Below are 16,609 nucleotides of genomic sequence, written 5' to 3'. Positions count from 1 at the left end.
AGAGCGTGATGGAGAACGTGATGGAGAATGTGATGGAGAATGTGATGGAGAGCGTGATGGAGAGCGTGATGGAGAGTGTGATGGAGAGTGTGATGGCGAATGTGATGGACAGCATGATGGAGAACGTGATGGAGAATGTGATGGAGAGCGTGATGGAGAACGTGATGTGAACATGATGTGAACATGATGAGAACATGACGCAGAGCGTGATGGAGAGTATGATGGAGAACATGATGAGAACGTGATGGAGAACGTGATGGAACCTGACTGCTGTGTTGGTCTGGCGTGTTGATGTGGCGAAGGTTCAGTCTCCTGATGTTTCCTCTCCATGATCCTCAGCGTTTATTCGTCAGCCTGGCTCACTGTGGGTTCCACCCTCACACTCTGCTGTCTGAGCCCGAGCCGCTCACACAGAACCACTTCCTGACAGAACCAGATTCCAGATTTAGACCAGAGGAAGTGAAAAGTCCACTGAGAGCTGCAGCAGTAATGAAATCCTCAGTCTGTTTCCATTCAGAGGAAACTGAACCAACATGTGGTGAATCCATCAGACGCTCAGCTCAGTCTCTGGGATTCCTCGGGTCAGTTTTAAGCTGTGGAGGAAAATTAGGATGAAATAAAGTTGATTTTGTCCCAAACCTGTGAAGTGTTCTGGGTAACAGCAGCAGATTAATGTGACCATGGAAGCAGCGAGCTCGCTCTGAGCTACGACCCGACAGGAAGCTGCTGCTTTTAGAGGCTTCATTTCCTAATGAGCGGGTTCCTCCTGTGTTAATACTCAGACTGACGGTACTTATTGTGAAGCTGCACTCATCAAACTGAAAATGAATTATCGTTTAAGCCAAAGCAGTTTCTGGTTCTGCAGCTTCTCAAATGTGAGGATTTGTGTTTTTTGTGAAACGTGAAAAGAAGCTGAACATTTTGGACATTTGGTTGAATCAAATGAGACAATGAGAAAAGACATTTCCTGACATTGGACCAAAGCTTCTCACTGCTGCATCAACATCACAGCAGACAGACAGACAGCGTCCTCTGTCTGTCTGTCTGTCTGTCTGTCTGTCTGTCTGTCTGAGTCCAGGAAATACCAACAGATCCCTGCAACCTGAAAATAACTTCCAGACCTCACCAGCCAATCACAGCTCTGCCCTGGAGCCTGGAAACACCAGGGATACGACGGAATTTATATATTTATTTACTGAGTGAACATACAACATACAGATAAACACAGTTGTCAGTAATGTCCGCAGGATAAATACCAAGCAAACGGCTGCATCACCTCAGGACACGTGAACTCTGTCTACATGAGAAAAACACGAGAAAAGGTGAAGTTTCAAGGCAAAAAAAACCTCAGTGTGTGTGTGTGTGTGTGTGTGTGTGTGTGTGTGTTACACAACAAAGTTCTGTTCAAAAGAAGCAGTTGCAGTTCCTCGGATGACCGCAGGTCTTCCTCCCGCCCGACAGGGGGCGACAGAGCAGCTCGGAGACTGAAGGTGTGTGCAGGCTGTGTTTACATGTTGCTGAGCTTCCTTTAGCCTGTGCGGAGCGGTGAGATGAGCTGTAATACTCTTTAATTCACCGGAATAACACGTCTTTACTCTAAGAATAGTTCTGTGTTTAATGTCTTCCAAAGCGCGGAGATAAAGCTCTGATGTCCGGCTCCGTTTGCCCGGACAAGCTGCCGATCCTGCTAACCTTAGCCAAACCACGGGACGGGGACGTGCGAGACCTGGATTAGAAAACTGCGAATTTAAAGGTTGTTTGATTATCAACACAGGAACAACTTTTATATAACGTGAATTAAAAGCTTACAGGGATCTAAGGATACCAATATTACATTTGGCTTAGATGTCAAACAGCTAACATAACTTATGTCTGATATCTTTTCAATTTTGTCTGTTTTAACTGACGAAGGAGGCGAAAGTCATCGTCAGAGAACTGGATGGGGACCAGCGATATGAGTTCTTTTAAAATTTCATGATATTTTAACAGAGTTCTTCATAGATGAACTGTAGTTGCTTATGAAGGTAGTAGGCAGTTTGTTAAAGAGGTGTGTTTAAGTGCTGTTTGTAACTTTGAGAGACTGGATTCATTTGATGCAGGAGTTAGTTCATCCATGCAGCTGTAGCTTCAACTCTAACAGTAGTTTATTACTTTTACTGTCAGTCATTTTTTTCGGGGGGGCGGGGGGTTATAAATATCACAAAGTCAGTGGTTGAGTACTTTTTTTAAAAACTCTATTTTAGGGTCAATGTTGGTGCACTGAGGTCAGAGGTCAGCTGGTCCTGCCTTCATCATGGTCAAACAGCAGCGGAGGACGGACAGGTGAGACGTTTCTCTCTCACTTTCAGTCTCTCTCACACTGAGGCCTTCATGTTCCTCCTCACTTCATGCTTTTTTACAGTGAAGCAGCTGCGGACAGTGAACACACCAGGTTTTTCCGTGTAGCAGCTGAGTACAAAGGTTCCCTGAGATATTAAGACAAAGCAGACTGATATTTCAACAAGACGCCCAGGTTTTCCTGCTGTCAGTGTCAGTGTGTGTCAGTGTGTGTCAGTGTTAGTGTGTGTCAGTGTGTGTCTGTGTCAGTGTCAGCGTGTGTCAGTGTTAGTGTGTGTCAGTGTCAGTTTGTGTCAGCATGTGTCAGTGTCAGTGTGTGTCAGTGTGTGTCTGTGTTAGTGTGTGTCAGTGTGTGTCTGTGTCAGTGTCAGCGTGTGTCAGTGTTAGTGTGTGTCAGTGTGTGTCTGTGTCAGCGTGTGTCAGTGTCTGTGTGTGTCAGTGTCAGTTTGTGTCAGCGTGTGTCAGTGTTAGTGTGTGTCTGTGTCAGTGTCAGCGTGTGTCAGTGTTAGTGTGTGTCAGTGTGTGTCTGTGTCAGTGTGTGTCAGTGTCAGTGTCAGCGTGTGTCAGTGTCAGTGTGTGTCTGTGTCAGTGTGTGTCAGTGTGTGTCAGTGTCAGTGTGTGTCAGCGTGTGTCAGTGTGTGTCTGTGTCAGTGTGTGTCAGTGTGTGTCTGTGTCAGTGTCAGTGTGTGTCAGTGTGTGTCAGTGTGTGTCTGTCAGTGTGTGTCAGTGTGTGTCTGTGTCAGCGTGTGTCTGTGTCAGTGTGTGTCAGTGTGTCAGTGTGTGTCTGTGTCAGTGTGTGTCAGTGTGTGTCTGTGTCAGTGTGTGTCAGTGTGTGTCAGTGTTAGTGTGTGTCAGTGTGTGTCAGTGTCAGCGTGTGTCAGCGTGTGTCAGTGTGTGTCAGTGTGTGTCTGTGTCAGTGTGTGTCAGTGTGTGTCTGTGTCAGTGTGTGTCAGTGTGTGTCAGTGTGTGTCTGTGTCAGTGTGTGTCAGTGTGTGTCAGCGTGTGTCTGTGTCACTGTGTGTCTGTGTCAGTGTGTGTCTGTGTCAGTGTGTGTCAGTGTGTGTCAGTGTGTGTCTGTGTCAGTGTGTGTCAGCGTGTGTCTGTGTCTGTGTCAGTGTGTGTCAGTGTGTGTCAGTGTGTGTCTGTGTCAGTGTGTGTCAGTGTGTGTCAGTGTGTGTCTGTGTCAGTGTGTGTCAGCGTGTGTCAGTGTTAGTGTGTGTCTGTGTCAGTGTCAGCGTGTGTCAGTGTTAGTGTGTGTCAGTGTGTGTCTGTGTCAGTGTGTGTCAGTGTGTGTCAGTGTCAGCGTGTGTCAGTGTCAGTGTGTGTCAGTGTGTGTCAGTGTCAGTGTGTGTCAGCGTGTGTCAGTGTGTGTCTGTGTCAGTGTGTGTCAGTGTGTGTCTGTGTCAGTGTGTGTCTGTGTCAGTGTGTCAGTGTGTGTCAGTGTGTGTCTGTGTCAGTGTGTGTCAGTGTGTGTCAGTGTGTGTCTGTGTCAGTGTGTGTCAGCGTGTGTCTGTGTCAGTGTGTGTCTGTGTCAGTGTGTGTCAGCGTGTGTCTGTGTCAGTGTGTGTCTGTGTCAGTGTGTGTCAGTGTGTGTCAGTGTGTGTCTGTGTCAGTGTGTGTCAGCGTGTGTCTGTGTCAGTGTGTGTCTGTGTCAGTGTGTGTCAGTGTGTGTCAGTGTGTGTCAGTGTGTGTCTGTGTCAGTGTGTGTCAGTGTGTGTCTGAAGAGGAGCTGAAGGTGAAGCTGTGGTAAATGAGACGACAGTCGTGTGATCTTAAAGAAAAGCTGCTGCCTCTTCTGATGTGATGTGACTGTGTGTTCTCCATCAGACCACGTCAGACCAGGTCTGGGTCAGACAGCACTGCACCTACACTTGTCCAATCTGGACCAGATTAATAGAGAGTAGAGGCTGTGTAATACTCAGTAGACTCCATTAAGTAGACCTGGTCTGGGTGGAGGAAAGTTTTACTGGTTGGACTGAAGTGAAGCCTCAGCTCTTGGCATCTGGTCATTCCCTCTCTCTCTGTTCTCCTGCAGGTGTTTTCTACCTGCAGCAGGTAACAGTGTGGCGCAGGTTCGATTCCCTGTCGGCCCTGTACAGAGGAGACAGACTCCCCCTTACCAGGTACAGATGAGGACAAAATTATAGGGGGTTAATAATTTTAATCAACTGTAGATGAAACAAACTCACCCCCCCGGCCCCATCCGCCCCCATCACCACCACCACCACGTCTAGGTCTTTTTCACTCTTTTATTTTTAAAGGGTTCTGGCAGGAAGTGGGTGGCTTCAGGAACAGGAAGCACTGAGAGCCGGCAGTACTGCAGCAGCTCCATCACCACAGAAGAAGAGAGAGGAGATGACAGTGGAGACCTGGGACCTGATGGAGGTTCAGGAGAGACAAAGAGGGCGAAATTGGACGGGTGAGTCAGAGACATTAATGTGCCAGTGCAGATGTTTCCATCCAGCTGTGTCTGGAAAAGAGTGGGTGAAGAGTGTGGACATGCAGCGAAGCAACAGAAAGAAGAGACAGTGAACATTTTCCCGCTGAATGTTTCCCACAGAACTGAGGAGCCTGCAGCTCCGACCCCGAGGTCATGTGATCAGCCAGCAAGCGAGAGCTGCTCTGCAGGAGGTGAGCTGCTCTCAGCACAACATCCTCTGCTCCTGAATGGGATCACATTCACAGTGTGTGTGTGTGTGTGTGTGTGTGTGTGTGTGTGTGTGTGTGTGTGTGTGTTATCAGATGGCGTTTCATCCAGACTTCCTCCTGTTGACCAGCAGGGGTCAGCAGAGCACAGTGAGGACAGCAGAGCAGCTGAGGTAAGGAAATGATCCCACACTCAGATCGTGACTGTGCTGAGTCATCATCCATCAGCTTTAACCATTTCTGCTGTGTGTGTGTGTGTGTGTGTGTGTGTGTGTGTAGCTGCAGAGTGTGGGGTCACTGAAGGTCACCATCCAGCAGAGCAGTGAGAGCAGAGAGTTTGGACAGACAGACAGGACAGCAGACAGACAGACAGGTGGACTCCACTGTCACGTCTGTAACCTCACCTGTCGCTCTGTGCAGGTGAGACTCTGAACACGGACGTGCACCTGATCCAGGAGCAGCACTGACCCTGGCTTTGCCCGCAGTGTGTGATTCTTTAACTGATCTCAGAGCAGATTTTATTTTTTCAAATGAAAGTTGAGTCACTGTGAACGTGTGAGGACATTCAATCAATCAATCAATCAGTCAGTGTTTCATTTAGATCTAATCACTCAACTGACAAATATCACTGTGTGTGTGTGTGTGTTTTCCAGATGTTCCACGAACACATGTCAGGAGCAGAACATGTGAAGAAACTGCAGGAGATCACACACTCCATCTGCCTCAATACACACACACTGCAGGACAGGTATGGACACACACACACACACACACAGGTATGGACACACACACACACACAGGTATGGACACACACACACTGCAGGACAGGTATGGACACACACACACACACACACAGGTATGGACACACACACACACACACACAGGTATGGACACACACACACACACAGGTATGGACACACACACTGCAGGACAGGTATGGACACATACACACTGCAGGACAGGTATGGACACACACACACACAGGTATGGACACACACACACTGCAGGACAGGTATGGACACACACACACTGCAGGACAGGTATGGACACACACACACACACACACACAGGTATGGACCCTCTCCATGATCCGGACTGTTCACCTGTTGTCCTTCAGGGGGCGTCGGCCTGACGCTCAGCGCTGGTGTGACACCTGTCAGACTCACTTCAGTGGTGACATCATCATACACCGACGGACAAGACAACACAAGGTGAGAGACGGTGTTGATGACATCACAGCCATCACTGGTTTTCATTGGTCAGAGGGTTTACACTGACACAAATATAATCCAAACCAGGACCAGGACTCTTTATGGATCCTGATCCTGATCTGAGTCCTTTCATATTGATTATTGCTGAGTCAGTGTGATCAGATGCTTCAGCTGCAGTCGGTTTAATCTGACACGGCACATTCTTCAGTTCCCTGATCCGGATCCTGAAGGTTCCGCTTCAGAACCTGGAACTGCACACTGTGACTCCTGAGGCTGACCTGAGATCAGCTGATGGTGTCTCTGATGCTGCAGAGGTTTCACACCTGATCGGATTTATCAGGGAAGACGTCTCACTCGTCTCTGTCCACACCAGGTGCCGGCCCAAATCAGTCCTGGTACCGGTCTTTAGGACCGGCCCGGGACGTGTGTAATCTCAGGTGTATTAAAAACATGGAGCAGCAGGTTTGTGTGTGACTCACCTCACTCTGTTTATGTGGCTCCCTGATCCAGATGTGTAAGCAGCTGTGTCGTCCCTTCTGTCCGGTGTGTAAACGCCACTTCAGGACTCCCAGGAAGTTTGTGGAGCACATGAAGTCTCCAGAACACAAACAGCAGGTCAGCACACACACACACACTCACACACACACACACACACACACACACACACACACACACACACACGCTCACACACACACACACACACACACACTCACACACACTCACACACACACACACACACACACACTCTCTCACACACGCTCACACACACACACTCACACACACACACACACACTCACACACACACTCACACACACACACACACACACACACACACACACACTCTCTCACACACGCTCACACACACACACACTGGGCGGGGTTTGTTTGAGACGTGCATCCTGCTGAGGAGCAGAGCAGACGGTGAGTTTGATTCGCTGTCTGTCTCCTCCCAGGTGCACCTGCAGGACGCTCAAGAGGAGGAGCTTATCACTGTGGATGCTGTCGGCTGCTTCGAGGGAGAGGAGGAGGAGGAGGAAGCAGAAGTAGCTGATGATGAAGAAGATGAAGAGGATGATGTTAGAAAAGAAGCATCAGAGTTGAGAGTGATGGAGGTAAAACCAGGTGTCAGACACATTTTCTAACATTCATGTTAATGCAGCATCAATAATCATCACTCACAAATAAATCAATAGATAATAAATAAACCCGGCTCACGCACTGGCAGCGTTACTTCCTGTTCCTGTACCAAGGGTCAGAGTTAGCTTCAGTGTTTTTGGCGGCGTCTTCCAGCCTGGGTTTGATTTATCGGTGAAACGTGTCGGAGCGGAGAACTCGCCGTCCAAACAACTCGCCTCGTTGGTTCGATGTGGTGTTACTATCAGTCCACCTGCCTCAGCAGCCAATCAGGTGTTCAGGTGTCGTCTGTGAAACGTCTGAAAGGATTTCAGGTGAAACTGATGTTTTCTAAACATGTGTGTGTGTGTGTGTGTGTGTGTGTCTCTGTGTGTGTGTGTGTCTCTGTGTGTGTGTGTGTCTCTGTGTGTGTGTGTGTGTGTGTGTGTCTGTGTGTGTGTGTGTGTGTGTCTGTGTGTGTGTGTGTGTGTGTGTGTGTCTCTGTGTGTGTGTGTGTGTGTCTGTGTGTGTGTGTGTGTGTGTGTGTGTGTGTGTGTGTCGCAGACAGCTGATGCAGACGACCCCCCATATGACCCACACACCTCCTACGGTACGTTCCTGTGGTTATTTATTTGTTTGTTTACACCACCGTGATAAACAGTCACGTTACATCATGAATGATCTGCATCTGTTCCTCTCAACAGGAAGTAGTTTTGTGGTTCCTGTGTCTGGTTTCCTGTGTCGACTCTGTAACAAGTTTTTCCACAGAGAGACCACAGCGCGACACACACACTGCAGGACACACATACACTACCTCAACCTGCAGGTAACACACACACAGACAGACACACACACAGGCACACACACACACACACGCGCACAGACACACACACACAGACACACACACACACAAAGACACACACAGAGACAGACACACACACACTGCAGGACACACATACACTACCTCAACCTGCAGGTAACACACACACAGACAGACATACACACAGGCACACACACACACACACGCGCACAGACACACACACACAGACACACACACACACAAAGACACACACAGAGACAGACACACAGACACACACACACTGCAGGACACACATACACTACCTCAACCTGCAGGTAACACACACACAGACAGACACACACACAGGCACACACACACACACACGCGCACAGACACACACACACAGACACACACACACACAAAGACACACACAGAGACAGACACACACACACTGCAGGACACACATACACTACCTCAACCTGCAGGTAACACACACACAGACAGACACACACACAGGCACACACACACACACACACAGACAGACACACACACAGACACACACGCACGCACACAGACAGACACACACACAGACACACACACACGCACACAGACAGACAGACACACACACAGACACACACAAAGACACACACAGAAGCAGACACAGAGACAGACACACAGACACGCACACAGACAGACACACACACAGACAGACACACACACAGGCACACACGCACGCACACAGACAGACACACACACAGACACACACACACACACGCACACAGACAGACAGACACACACACAGACACACACAAAGACACACACAGACACGCACACAGACAGACACACACACAGACACACACACAGACACACACACACGCACGCACACAGACAGACACACACACAGACACACACACACGCACACAGACAGACACACACACACACACACACACGCACACAGACAGACAGACACACACACAGACACACACAAAGACACACACAGAAGCAGACACAGAGACAGACACACAGACACGCACACAGACAGACACACACACAGACAGACACACACACAGGCACACACACACACACACACGCACAGACACACACACACACAGACACACACACACACACAAAGACACACACAGAGACACACACACACAAAGACACACACAGAAGCAGACACAGAGACAGACACACAGACACACACACACAGCTGATTGTTGCTTTGTGTTTCAGACTCACAGAGCTCGGAGGAGAAATGAGGAGGGAGGAGAAACATGAGGACGAGGACACACCTTCTCCTACCTGACCCTCTCAGACCGTATCCCAGCATGCATCTGTGCATTCAGGCTGGAAACGGATTGTTTTTATCACTGATTGATTGATTATTGCCTGACGGTGTCGAGGCTGCTGTCTCTCCAGAGGAGAAGTGAAAGGCCCAGAGTGCAGAGATGAGCTTCATTTATTCAGAGACGAGCACACACACACACACACACACACACACACACACACACACACACACACACACCTGCTGAACCTGCCTTCGAGCGGCGTGTCAGCTGTTCCTCAGGTACATTCTGATTGGTTAATGATTCAGTTTCTCACTGGTGCTTTGTTCATGTATATTTATTGAATTTAATAAAGCTTCATCATTTGTGAATAATCCCAGTAGTGTGTGGTTAGCAGCGTCAGGCCGAGTCCGTCGGGTCACTTCTCTCTCTCGCCGTCTTCTTCTTCTTCTCTCTTTATTGACGGCAGGCTGCTGTAGGTTTTGGTCCAGTAGGTAACGTATTCAGATCTCAGGTCGTAGCTGAAGAGACCAGATGAGACAAATTACAGTCACAACGTTGCGAATCATCGCCTGTCTTCACTGCAGCTTCCTTTGTAATTATATTCTAACACAGTGGAGTTTAGAGTGGACGGAGGAGCGCAGTCAGCTGTGAGAGCAGAAGACGCGCTGATGTGATGATAACACAGTAAACTGAGAAGCTGTGGGCGAGTGCAGCAGGAGAACTGAGAACCTGACAGCACATCAGAACACACCAGAGTCAAATACTAAAGACTTCATTCAAATATATTCCAGTACAGTACACGAGTAAGAGTATGGAGGACAGGAGAATAGAGTCCAGTAGAGTCTTCATCAGAATAGAACACAGTAGAAAACAGTAGAGAATGGCCGAGGTGCAGCAGGGGCTGTCTCATGATGATGAAGTAGAACACAGTAGAACTGAGGAGAACCAGGTGTGGTACCTGACAGAGGACTTGCTGATCTTGTGGTTGATGGTCAGGAAGGGTTGGTGGTATTTGGTGAAGGAGGGCCAGGGAACTGGGACTCTGCTGTCGCCTCTACTGGGATCACTGGACAGGAGGATAGATGTTAGAGATCCATCACATCCTACAGCTGTTAGTGATGTAGGTGAGTCAGGAACAGCAGCTTTAGAAACGTCTGCCATATTAGGCACTTCCACATTAGGTCAGATAAATCTGTCTTTGGAAACAGGATCTGTTCCACAGGCTTTTAATGCTGCACTTATCAAACCTTTACTGACAAACCTTCTCTGGACCCCAGCACTTTAGCAAACGACCTATATCCAACCCCCCTGAGCACAGGATCCACTAACTGTTCTGGGATCTGAATGCTGTCCCTCTAACATCGTCCACTTCCTGTTTGTATCGTGTTCTATATGCTGCGTGTCCTTCTCCTCCTCTCCTCCATTCCCAGCTGTCCTATCTTCCTCCTCTTTCTCCTTTCACCCAGCCCAGCCATCAGCAGGAGGGTCCCCCATATGAGCCGGGTTCTGCTCAGTATTTTCAGGTCAGAGGTAGACCTGATTGTACTCAGATGTGTTGACCTGCGTATGTGTGCAGTGCATGCTGGGAGTTTACCCGGTCCTGGCAAAGTTGGTCCAGTATGCGATCATGTACCCAGACAGGTCCCGGTGTCGTGGAAAGTAGACCAGCGGGGTGGAGAAGGGTTTACCAAACAGGTACTGCAGGTCCTCGGCGTGCTCCGCCTCCACCCAGCGAGGGAATCCTGGGATACGAGTCTTCATGTTGAACAGGTATGAGTAGGTACGGGCTCCACTGAGGGACAATTAACAGGAAAACACGAGAGGTAAATTCAGGTTAGTTTTTAAATTTTAAATGGAACTCTGTGCGGTGGTGCAGTGGTTAGCACTGTCGCCTCGCGGCAAGACCGTTCCAGGTTCGAGCCCTGGTCCGGGCAGTCCCTGTGCCTGTGTGGGTTTTCTCTGGGTGCTCCAGCTTCCACCCCAGAATCACAGGGGCCAGAGCCACAGGAGTTTCCAGCCAGTGGCACAAAGGCATCCGGCACAAAACATTCGCTGTGGCGACCCCCTGACGGGGAACAGCCGAAAGCGGAACAACTAATGGAACATAAGCTCAAACTCAGACCACACCCATCCGCAGCAAGTTCTTTAACCTGGATCCTTGACCAATCAGATCTGACCTGGAGTTGTTAGCATGGAGTTGGAGGGCGATCTGAGTCGGGACCAGGAACAGAAAGTCAGACTCGATGTCTGCCACGGTCTTCTTCACCACCGGCTGCTCCGGAGCTGACCCCCAGTGAGACGAGTAAATGCTGTAGGCCGAGTCGATGGCGGCGTTCCCCTTCTCTTTGGTCAGACCGGCCAGCAGACCCTTCACGTCCTCCCTGAGGACACAGGAGGAGAAACGCTGCTTAACCAGCATCATGATTTACTCAGTTGTTTGGAAATGTAATTGTAGTCCTCTGGTCCTGGCTTGTATTATTTTACGGTGTTTTGTAGGCCCATGCAGACTCTGTCCACCATGTCAGCACTCACACTGTGGTGCTGGCATTTCTGTTGTTGATCGAAGGGACGTCCACGCCTGCGAAAATGTGTCCATCCATGCTGTTGACTCCGGCCATGTAATCAAACTGAGCAGCGTTATGGAACAAACGATTTGGTTCATCAGGGATGAAATCACCATCAACCACCGGAGACAGTTCAAGGAGGTCCATGACCACACCTACAGACAGGCAGGGACAGAGACAGAGACAGAAATTTCCATGTCTCTCCTTTCATCTCAATTTCAGAATTTGAGTTTTCTTTGAACGTGTTTCAGAAAATGTTTTTCACATGAACAATCTGACGATCAGAAAACATCACACACCATTCTTATTCTTATTCTTCTCTGTGTTTCTCCCACATTAAACTATAGAGAGAAAATTCAAAAACACCAGTGAACGTTAGCCTGCCGTTAGCCTGCCGTGAGCCTGATGTGAGACTGATGTTAGCCTGCCGTTAGCCTGATGTGAGACTGATGTTAGCCTGCCGTTAGCCTGCCGTGAGCCTGATGTGAGACTGATGTTAGCCTGCTGTTAGCCTGCTGTTAGCCTGACATTAGCCTGACGTTTGCCTGACGTTAGCCTGATGTTAGCCTGCCGTTAGCCTGATGTGAGACTGACAGAGGACAGTGGGACTGTTCTTCTTCATTTTGGGTCTGAACTCTGGCCCCAACTGGTCACACACTGCTTTTCATTACAGGTTGTGGGTCAGTTAATGCAGATGTGTTTGCAGATGTTTTGGTCCCCTCCTGCTGGTCTCACCTTTTCCAAGAATAAGCAGCACATTGATTTTTCCCGCCATGGTGAGACCGACCGGGTCGCTCATCTTCAGACACGTTATCATCTCGTCCTCGTTACTCCTCTGACAGCCGACCTTACGGGCGATCTGCACAAACAACATCACACACACCTGAATCATCTGCAGTCAGCACGGTGACCTCCGACCCACAGGTTCATGGCCCAGGTAAACCAGCTGACTTGTTACACCTTTAGGAAGGTTTCACTCCGTGACACATGCACGTGTTCATGGTTAATAAACAGGACAAAGCTGGACGAGCAGAATCAATAACAGAGGCTCAGCTCAGAGTGAAGGTGACGCTTGCTCAGGTTTTCAGGTGATGAAGTGCAGCAGAGTGTTTGAGAACCTTCTTGGTGAGAGCCATGGGGTTCTTCTGCAGAGCCCAGGGACTGAGAGCCACGCCGCACTGTGTGATCGCCCTGCGGAATAACCCTTTACTGTAGGGAGACAGCATCTGAGAGGGAGACAGGCGGAGAGACAGACAGGTGGACAGAGACAGAGAACTCTTTAATAGAAGCTTATTTCCACCAGAGAAACAGAAACTGATGATTTTAATGTAAACAGTGATGAGGTAACAGGTCATGATGAGTCTCTGTGTCATGCTCACTCGCAGTTGTGAGTTTGAGCGTCAGAATTCAAAATTTAAATGTCTTTAACCTCTGACCTGGAAGCTGACACTGGCGGCTCCGGCCGATTGGCCGAAGATGGTGATGTTGTCAGGGTTTCCTCCGAACGCCTCGATGTTCCTGTGGACCCAGGAAATGGCAGCGTGCTGATCCCACAGGCCATAGTTACCTGAGAGGTAACAGGGCTTTAAAACTCGCTGCTGGTTCACGGTGAAAGATTCTGACTTTGTGCTTTTGCGGGGACAGTCTACAATTTCAGATTCTACTCAGCAGCTTCGAGCCAACAAACCTGAACTACACCTCTGGTCCTCACCATCTGTCACCACAACAAACAGACCGTGGTGGACTCTGTCCAACTCATCACATCTGAGGAGCCTTTAGCAACTGAGCTAACAGCCACAGTTTATCAGCTAACACACTGATACGACAGCAAACACACACCACACCTCTGACGTGTGTGTGTGTGTGTGTGTGTGTGTGTGAAATCACCAGCAGGCAGCGAAACACCAACCCCTGATTCATCAAGAATCAGCACTCAGCCGTTTAATTCACATTTTCTGCTTAAATGTGTGGAAGCATCTCGCAGCTTGTTTTAATAATCATCAAGCAATAATCAATAGAAGATCACATGGTTCATTTTACATCAAGTAACCTTCAGGATCCAGAACCTTTAATTCACTCCATCATTCACACGTGAAACTTTTTGTCTGTGGGACACAAACAATCAAGGTTTGTTGTTTGTTGTTTTTGTTTGTTTGTTTGTTGTTTGTGTTTGTTTGCTGTTTGTTCCTCTCTGTGTGTCCTGAGAGGTGGGAGTTATACGTTTGCTTTTCCTGGAAATGTTGAATTATAAATACAACTTGAACAACAGTTTGCAATAATAACAATAACAGTGTTGTTGTTGTTGTTTTGGTCAGACCTGGCAGTCGGGCGTCTCCGGTGCTCAGGAAACCCAGCGTACCGACCCTGTAGTTCACTGTGACGACAATGACCCCGCCTCTGTCGGCCATCTCCTTCCCGTCGTACAGAGAGTCTCCGAGAATCGCCACGTCGTTAGACGCCCCCAACAGGAAGGCACCTCCGAACAGGTACACCATCACTGGGAGGTTGGTGGACACTGGAGACAAAGAGTGGGAAGGTTAGAGGGGGGAGGGGGTTCACTGATCTGCTGCCGAAGGATTTTCACAATTTTATTTTAAATTATTTTCAATGTTTTTTCACTGAACCCAGAAGAAACGATTGATCATTTTCATGTTCAGGAGCTGAACTTAAATCTCTGCTCTGGATGTAAAGTAACATTTATATCTGAATTGTATGAAGTAATGTCCTGTCTGACTGCATGTGAGCTGTGATGGTAGACAAACTGACCTCTGACCTCTGACCTCAGTCTGCATTAGAAGATATTGAAGCTTAAATGATGGAAAGTTTGACATGAGAAGGACTGACAGCGGTGGGGTGTGTGCGTGCGTGTGTGTGCATGTGTGTGTGTGTGTTACCTACATGATCGTCCTTGTGGAACAAAGATGTTCAGGTAGAGACAGTCCTCGCTGCCCTGGGTTTTTGTCTGCAGCAGCGTCACCTGCAGGCAGCGATCCCGATACTTTGTGGCTTTCAGGATTCCTGGAAACGACAGTCACCGTCTGTGAATCTGCTCTGGTAGCAGAAAGTTCCCATGTGTTTTGGCCGACTTCAGTAGCTTTCATAAACAGTGAACTTCCTGTTGTCCATTAGATTTGGGGAAAAACATCTCTTTATATATATATATTATATAATATAAATATATAATATGTTCTATAAATGTAGTTTGCTGTTTCCTTTAAGTTTGTTCTGTTGAATTTAACTTAAATTACGACAGTACCCATGAACCTCAGCGGCTGTTGCTATGGACAGGACTCCACTTATGTCCAGAACCAAACATCACAGCTGCTGCATTGATCCAGAAGTTAAAGGTCAACCTCCGACTTCAGCCCACCATCGGCTGCACAACCAAGAGGCTGACGCTCTCTGATGGGATGGTTTGTAAAGCATGGAATTCTGGGATCTGTAGTTGTTATGGAGTCAGGCTGGATGAAGTGTGAGTTATGTATCAGTGAGTTACCGCTCCATCCGGGATGTGGCTTTGGTTTCTCCCACTTTCCAGGGACGTCAGCGAAGGGGATTCCTTTGAAGACGTCCACCTTCCTGAAGAGTCCCATCCGGTGGCTCGTCCCCTCCACCTGCCCACCCTCTGTCTGTACCACACCCAGCTACACACACATAGACACACAAACATACACAGCGTTCAGGTGTTTGATACACAGACAGGTTTCTGTGAGAGTGAAGCTGCCAAAGTCATTTCAGTCACTGAACTTAGGTTTGGTTTGCTCAGCTCTAACAGTTCCTCCTAACCCATCGATGTTCCTCATTCTCAAATCCAGACTCACCAACCAGATCCACTGACACCTGAACAGAAGCAGCTTGACTCATGAAACAAAGTGAGTGAGCTTGTTATTCACCTTTGCAGCTGAGGCCGAGTTCAGCCAGACGCCAAACAGAACCACCACCAGCAGCATCATCTCCTGTTCACCTGTCTGTCACCGAGATTCAAAGCACCGGCTTTTATACTGTGTTTTCTGATGGAAAGCTCTTATCTCGAACAGGCCTGCTGCTGGCAAACATTCAGTCCTCCCCGCTGTTTAAAACCTTTTCAGACCTGGACTCATGAGAACAAGAGGAAACAGGCAGCAGCTTCAGAAAGTCCTCGGATCCCTTCACTTCATTCTGTTGTAGATTTAAATTTAAATGGATAAAAGTGCTAAAAGTGATAAAAGTTTTTCACCAGTTTACACTTGATAACCCAGAATGACAAAGTGACAACATGTTTTTAGAAATTTTGCAAATTTATAGAAAATCTAAAAGTGAAATTTCTCATTTAGAGAAGTTTTCAGAGCCTTAACACTGTGGTGAGGCTATCGTGATAATGTCAAATGGCCGACGTGTAGAATCATCCTCTGCTGCTCTGCTCCACTTTTATTTTGTTCTGTTTTAATTTGAACTGACTTTAAGGTAAAAGTTGCCCAAGAAGCTGCAGAGTTTTTATCATCAGCACACACTGAAAACACACACAGCTGCTGCTCTCACACACACTGACAAACACACACTAACAACAAACCACCACAGGTCACTGAAGGACTTTGTTTCTTTTCTACTTTAATTCAAATCATTTTATTTTTGCCTGTCCTCGTGTTTTCTCAGCAGAAACGCTCCGATAGT

At 48.2% G+C, this 16,609-nt stretch overlaps 2 protein-coding genes across 5 annotated transcripts; one reads left to right on the top strand and one right to left on the bottom strand.

Moving 5' to 3' along the window:
* Positions 1-1,485: 1,485 nt before the first annotated feature.
* On the top strand, positions 1,486-9,741 carry ciz1b (cdkn1a interacting zinc finger protein 1b). 4 transcript variants are annotated; one of them, XM_041042016.1, is made up of 14 exons: positions 1,486-1,545; positions 1,607-1,753; positions 2,244-2,322; positions 4,373-4,460; positions 4,599-4,756; positions 4,898-5,156; positions 5,263-5,403; positions 5,637-5,731; positions 6,101-6,194; positions 6,705-6,809; positions 7,148-7,306; positions 7,872-7,917; positions 8,012-8,133; positions 9,340-9,741. In XM_041042016.1, the coding sequence occupies exons 3-14, from the start codon at positions 2,294-2,296 to the stop codon at positions 9,382-9,384; spliced, it is 1,341 nt and encodes a 446-aa protein (XP_040897950.1). In that variant the 5' UTR covers positions 1,486-1,545; positions 1,607-1,753; positions 2,244-2,293; the 3' UTR covers positions 9,385-9,741. The 4 variants fall into 4 exon arrangements, with proteins under 4 accessions (XP_040897950.1, XP_040897951.1, XP_040897952.1 ...); XM_041042017.1 differs by having other exon boundaries at positions 1,490-1,545; positions 1,631-1,753; XM_041042018.1 differs by having other exon boundaries at positions 1,492-1,753; positions 4,898-4,968; positions 5,080-5,156; positions 9,340-9,738.
* Positions 9,720-15,924, bottom strand: LOC121184381 (bile salt-activated lipase-like). The gene is made up of 12 exons (XM_041042014.1): positions 15,853-15,924; positions 15,456-15,603; positions 14,858-14,977; positions 14,277-14,474; positions 13,396-13,526; positions 13,078-13,185; positions 12,695-12,818; positions 11,928-12,114; positions 11,573-11,776; positions 10,990-11,187; positions 10,354-10,461; positions 9,720-9,913 (listed from the first exon to the last, which is right to left on the bottom strand). The coding sequence occupies exons 1-12, from the start codon at positions 15,910-15,912 to the stop codon at positions 9,811-9,813; spliced, it is 1,689 nt and encodes a 562-aa protein (XP_040897948.1). The 5' UTR covers positions 15,913-15,924; the 3' UTR covers positions 9,720-9,810.
* Between the last annotated feature and the right edge of the window lie 685 nt (positions 15,925-16,609).

This window comes from Toxotes jaculatrix, chromosome 7 (genome assembly GCF_017976425.1).
Source record: "Toxotes jaculatrix isolate fToxJac2 chromosome 7, fToxJac2.pri, whole genome shotgun sequence".
NCBI lineage: Eukaryota > Metazoa > Chordata > Actinopteri > Toxotidae > Toxotes > Toxotes jaculatrix.
This window is presented reverse-complemented; position numbering and strand designations above follow the sequence as displayed.

Excerpts from the sequence above, each read along its gene's own strand:
- LOC121184381 (XM_041042014.1), bottom strand. The coding sequence starts at position 15,912 with ATGATGCTGCTGGTGGTGGTTCTGTTTGGCGTCTGGCTGAACTCGGCC. Across the intron at positions 13,527-14,276 it reads CGGAGACGCCCGACTGCCAG|GTAACTATGGCCTGTGGGAT; the intron begins GTCTGACCAAAA and ends GTTACCTCTCAG. Across the intron at positions 9,914-10,353 it reads ATCAGCAAGTCCTCTGTCAG|CTACGACCTGAGATCTGAAT; the intron begins GTACCACACCTG and ends TGGTCTCTTCAG.
- ciz1b (XM_041042016.1), top strand. The coding sequence starts at position 2,294 with ATGGTCAAACAGCAGCGGAGGACGGACAG. Across the intron at positions 5,404-5,636 it reads TCACCTGTCGCTCTGTGCAG|ATGTTCCACGAACACATGTC; the intron begins GTGAGACTCTGA and ends TGTGTTTTCCAG. Across the intron at positions 6,810-7,147 it reads CTCCAGAACACAAACAGCAG|GTGCACCTGCAGGACGCTCA; the intron begins GTCAGCACACAC and ends GTCTCCTCCCAG.